A 2,436-nucleotide genomic window follows, 5' to 3' on the forward strand; every position below is an offset into this window, starting at 1 on the left:
TACTATTCCACAATCATATGATGCATAATAATGTATAGCAGAGTAGGGTACTCATGAAACAGCTACCCTGTCTCCGTATATACATCTGTTTGTGGGTTTAAACGATGACCATGGTTTCCGTAAATGCATAAAACCAAATGGTCACTCAATTTCCCTCTGCTGAGCTTGAGAAACCACAAACACTCTGGGGACATTGCTACACTCTTTGCCAATTCAGATCAGAACTTCTTCTGAGAAAAAAGCCTGCCCAGGGCTTTGCGGATCTCTTTGGTTTTGATGCTGTAGATGATGGGGTTCAGAATGGGAGGAACCAGGAGATAGATGTTGGCCATCAGTGAGGGCAGCATCGGGGAGTTGTGCTTCCCAAACCTGTGTGCCATGGACACACCAATCATCGGAGAGTAATAGAGCACGACAGCACAAATGTGGGAGACGCAGGTGTTCAGGGCCTTGAGACGGCCTTCCCTGGAGGCCATGCTCAGCACGGTCTTGAGGATCATCACATAGGACAAGACGATGCACAAGGAATCGAGGCCAAATGTGGAAACGACAAAAAAGAGGCCATAGAGGTTGTTGACCATGATGTCCGCACAAGGGAGATGGATCAAATTGGGGTGCAGACAGTAAGGGTGAGCAAGGGTGGTAGACTTGCAAAATGGCAGCTTTCTTAGGAGGAGAGGCATTGCGACCATTAGGAGAACACTCCTCAGGGCAATCCCTGATCCCAACAAAATGATCCTAAGGCTTGTCAGGATGCTGGTGTATTGCAGAGGGTTGTAAATGGCTATGAAGCAGTCCAGGGCCATCACCCAGAGGACCCCTGAGTCCATACAGGAGAAGCAGTGGATGAAGAACATCTGGCCAAGACACGCATCCAGCCCAATCTCTTTAGCATCAAACAGGAAGGTGCTCAGCACTGTGGGAAGGGTAGACAGGGAGACCCCCAGCTCACTCACAGCCAGCATGCAGAGGAAGAGGTACATGGGCTTGTGGAGGCTCTGATCCTTCACAATCACTAGGAGAACAGCACCATTCCCCAAGACAGCAATGACGTAGGCAAAGCAGAAAGAGAAGGAGACCCAGTTATTTCTGTTCTCTAGTCCTGGGATGCCAGTAAGGACAAATGTGGGATGGAAGACACTTTGGTTATTTTGGGGTCCCATGGTGAGTGGTCAGGCTCCCCCATTCAGTAGCACCTGGATGGACATAATCAGTAAAGAAAAAGACACCATCATCAACATGGGAGCTTCGATTGTTTTGGTTCTGCATTCCCTAATGCCATCTATATTGGTGGCCCGGACTATAATTATAATCTGCTTGTGTTCATTAAATTATGCAGCATAGCTTTTGGTGAGCAAAAAGGTGAAAGATCCCTCAAGGTGACACCTTTGAATACTGAAACATCACAATGTGCTGTCTTTTTTATATATATAAAGCAATCAATAAACTGCCATATATTTGGGGAAGTTGTTTGGAAAGCTCTTTGTCTATCCTAACCAAATTTGATAGGATGCTTTCTGAGATCAAGGAACGGGTTTCCATCTACTTTTGGTCACAAAGAGATGCCATTTTCAATCAAGATGATGGACTAAACCTTCCCAAACTGCCCTGATTTATCCACTGCTCTGTTATATATCCCCTTCTGGACTTGCTCTGGACATCAGAACAGTCTGCGAACACAGCCACGTCTGCGTTGCACAGGGAATGTCTTCACGCTGCACTCACCTGTGTACAAACACTATAGCTCTTAAGCACATTCTTCCCCTCAAAGGATTCTGGGCCTCGCAGTGTTACCGTTCCCAGCAACCCTTTCCAAACCACACCACCTTCCGGATACTTTGGACTACATCTCCCATCAGCCACAGCGAATCATGTTCTGCTATCTGGAACAGAATCTGCATCAAGAAGGACATCTCCCTGCCGACCTTGATGCAATTGATGGCGCAAAACATCTTGGGGGGACAAGATTCGGGGGAAACTGTTCTATGCAAATAGAATGATACTGAAGCAAGCACATAAATAGACAGCTAGCAGAGTCTGTGTACACAGCAGAGTGTTAATGTGCATGGTGGCCCATAAGATCAATTTCCCCCATGTGATCTTGTGCATGTTCATCCACAGATGAGTGCCTTCAATCATAGCTGTCAACTTTTCCCTTTTCTTGCGAGGAGTCCTATTCGGAATAAGGGAATTTCCCTTTTAAAAAGGGAAACGTTGACAGCTATGCCTTCAATTGATACAAAAATGAAGAAGAAAAATGCCCAAACAATGCATTTTGGTTCCTCCATATCAGGCCTTTGAGGCTGAGCTTCCACAGCCAACACCCACCTGGGGCACGATGGGCAGCGACAACAGCAGGTTTGTCCTATGCTTATGGTAATATTTCATTCTTTTGCTAATTATGCTTGTTTATTTTTTAAAAAATAATCATTAGTA

General features: G+C 45.8%; 1 protein-coding gene across 1 annotated transcript; it reads right to left on the minus strand.

Moving 5' to 3' along the window:
• Positions 1-218: 218 nt before the first annotated feature.
• Positions 219-1,163, minus strand: LOC310760894 (olfactory receptor 51I2-like; the record flags this gene model as incomplete). The annotated part of the gene is made up of 1 exon (XM_083610111.1): positions 219-1,163. The coding sequence occupies one exon, from the start codon at positions 1,161-1,163 to the stop codon at positions 219-221; it is 945 nt and encodes a 314-aa protein (XP_083466237.1).
• Between the last annotated feature and the right edge of the window lie 1,273 nt (positions 1,164-2,436).

The sequence above is a fragment of the Podarcis filfolensis genome, assembly GCF_964270895.1.
Source record: "Podarcis filfolensis genome assembly, chromosome: 4".
NCBI lineage: Eukaryota > Metazoa > Chordata > Lepidosauria > Squamata > Lacertidae > Podarcis > Podarcis filfolensis.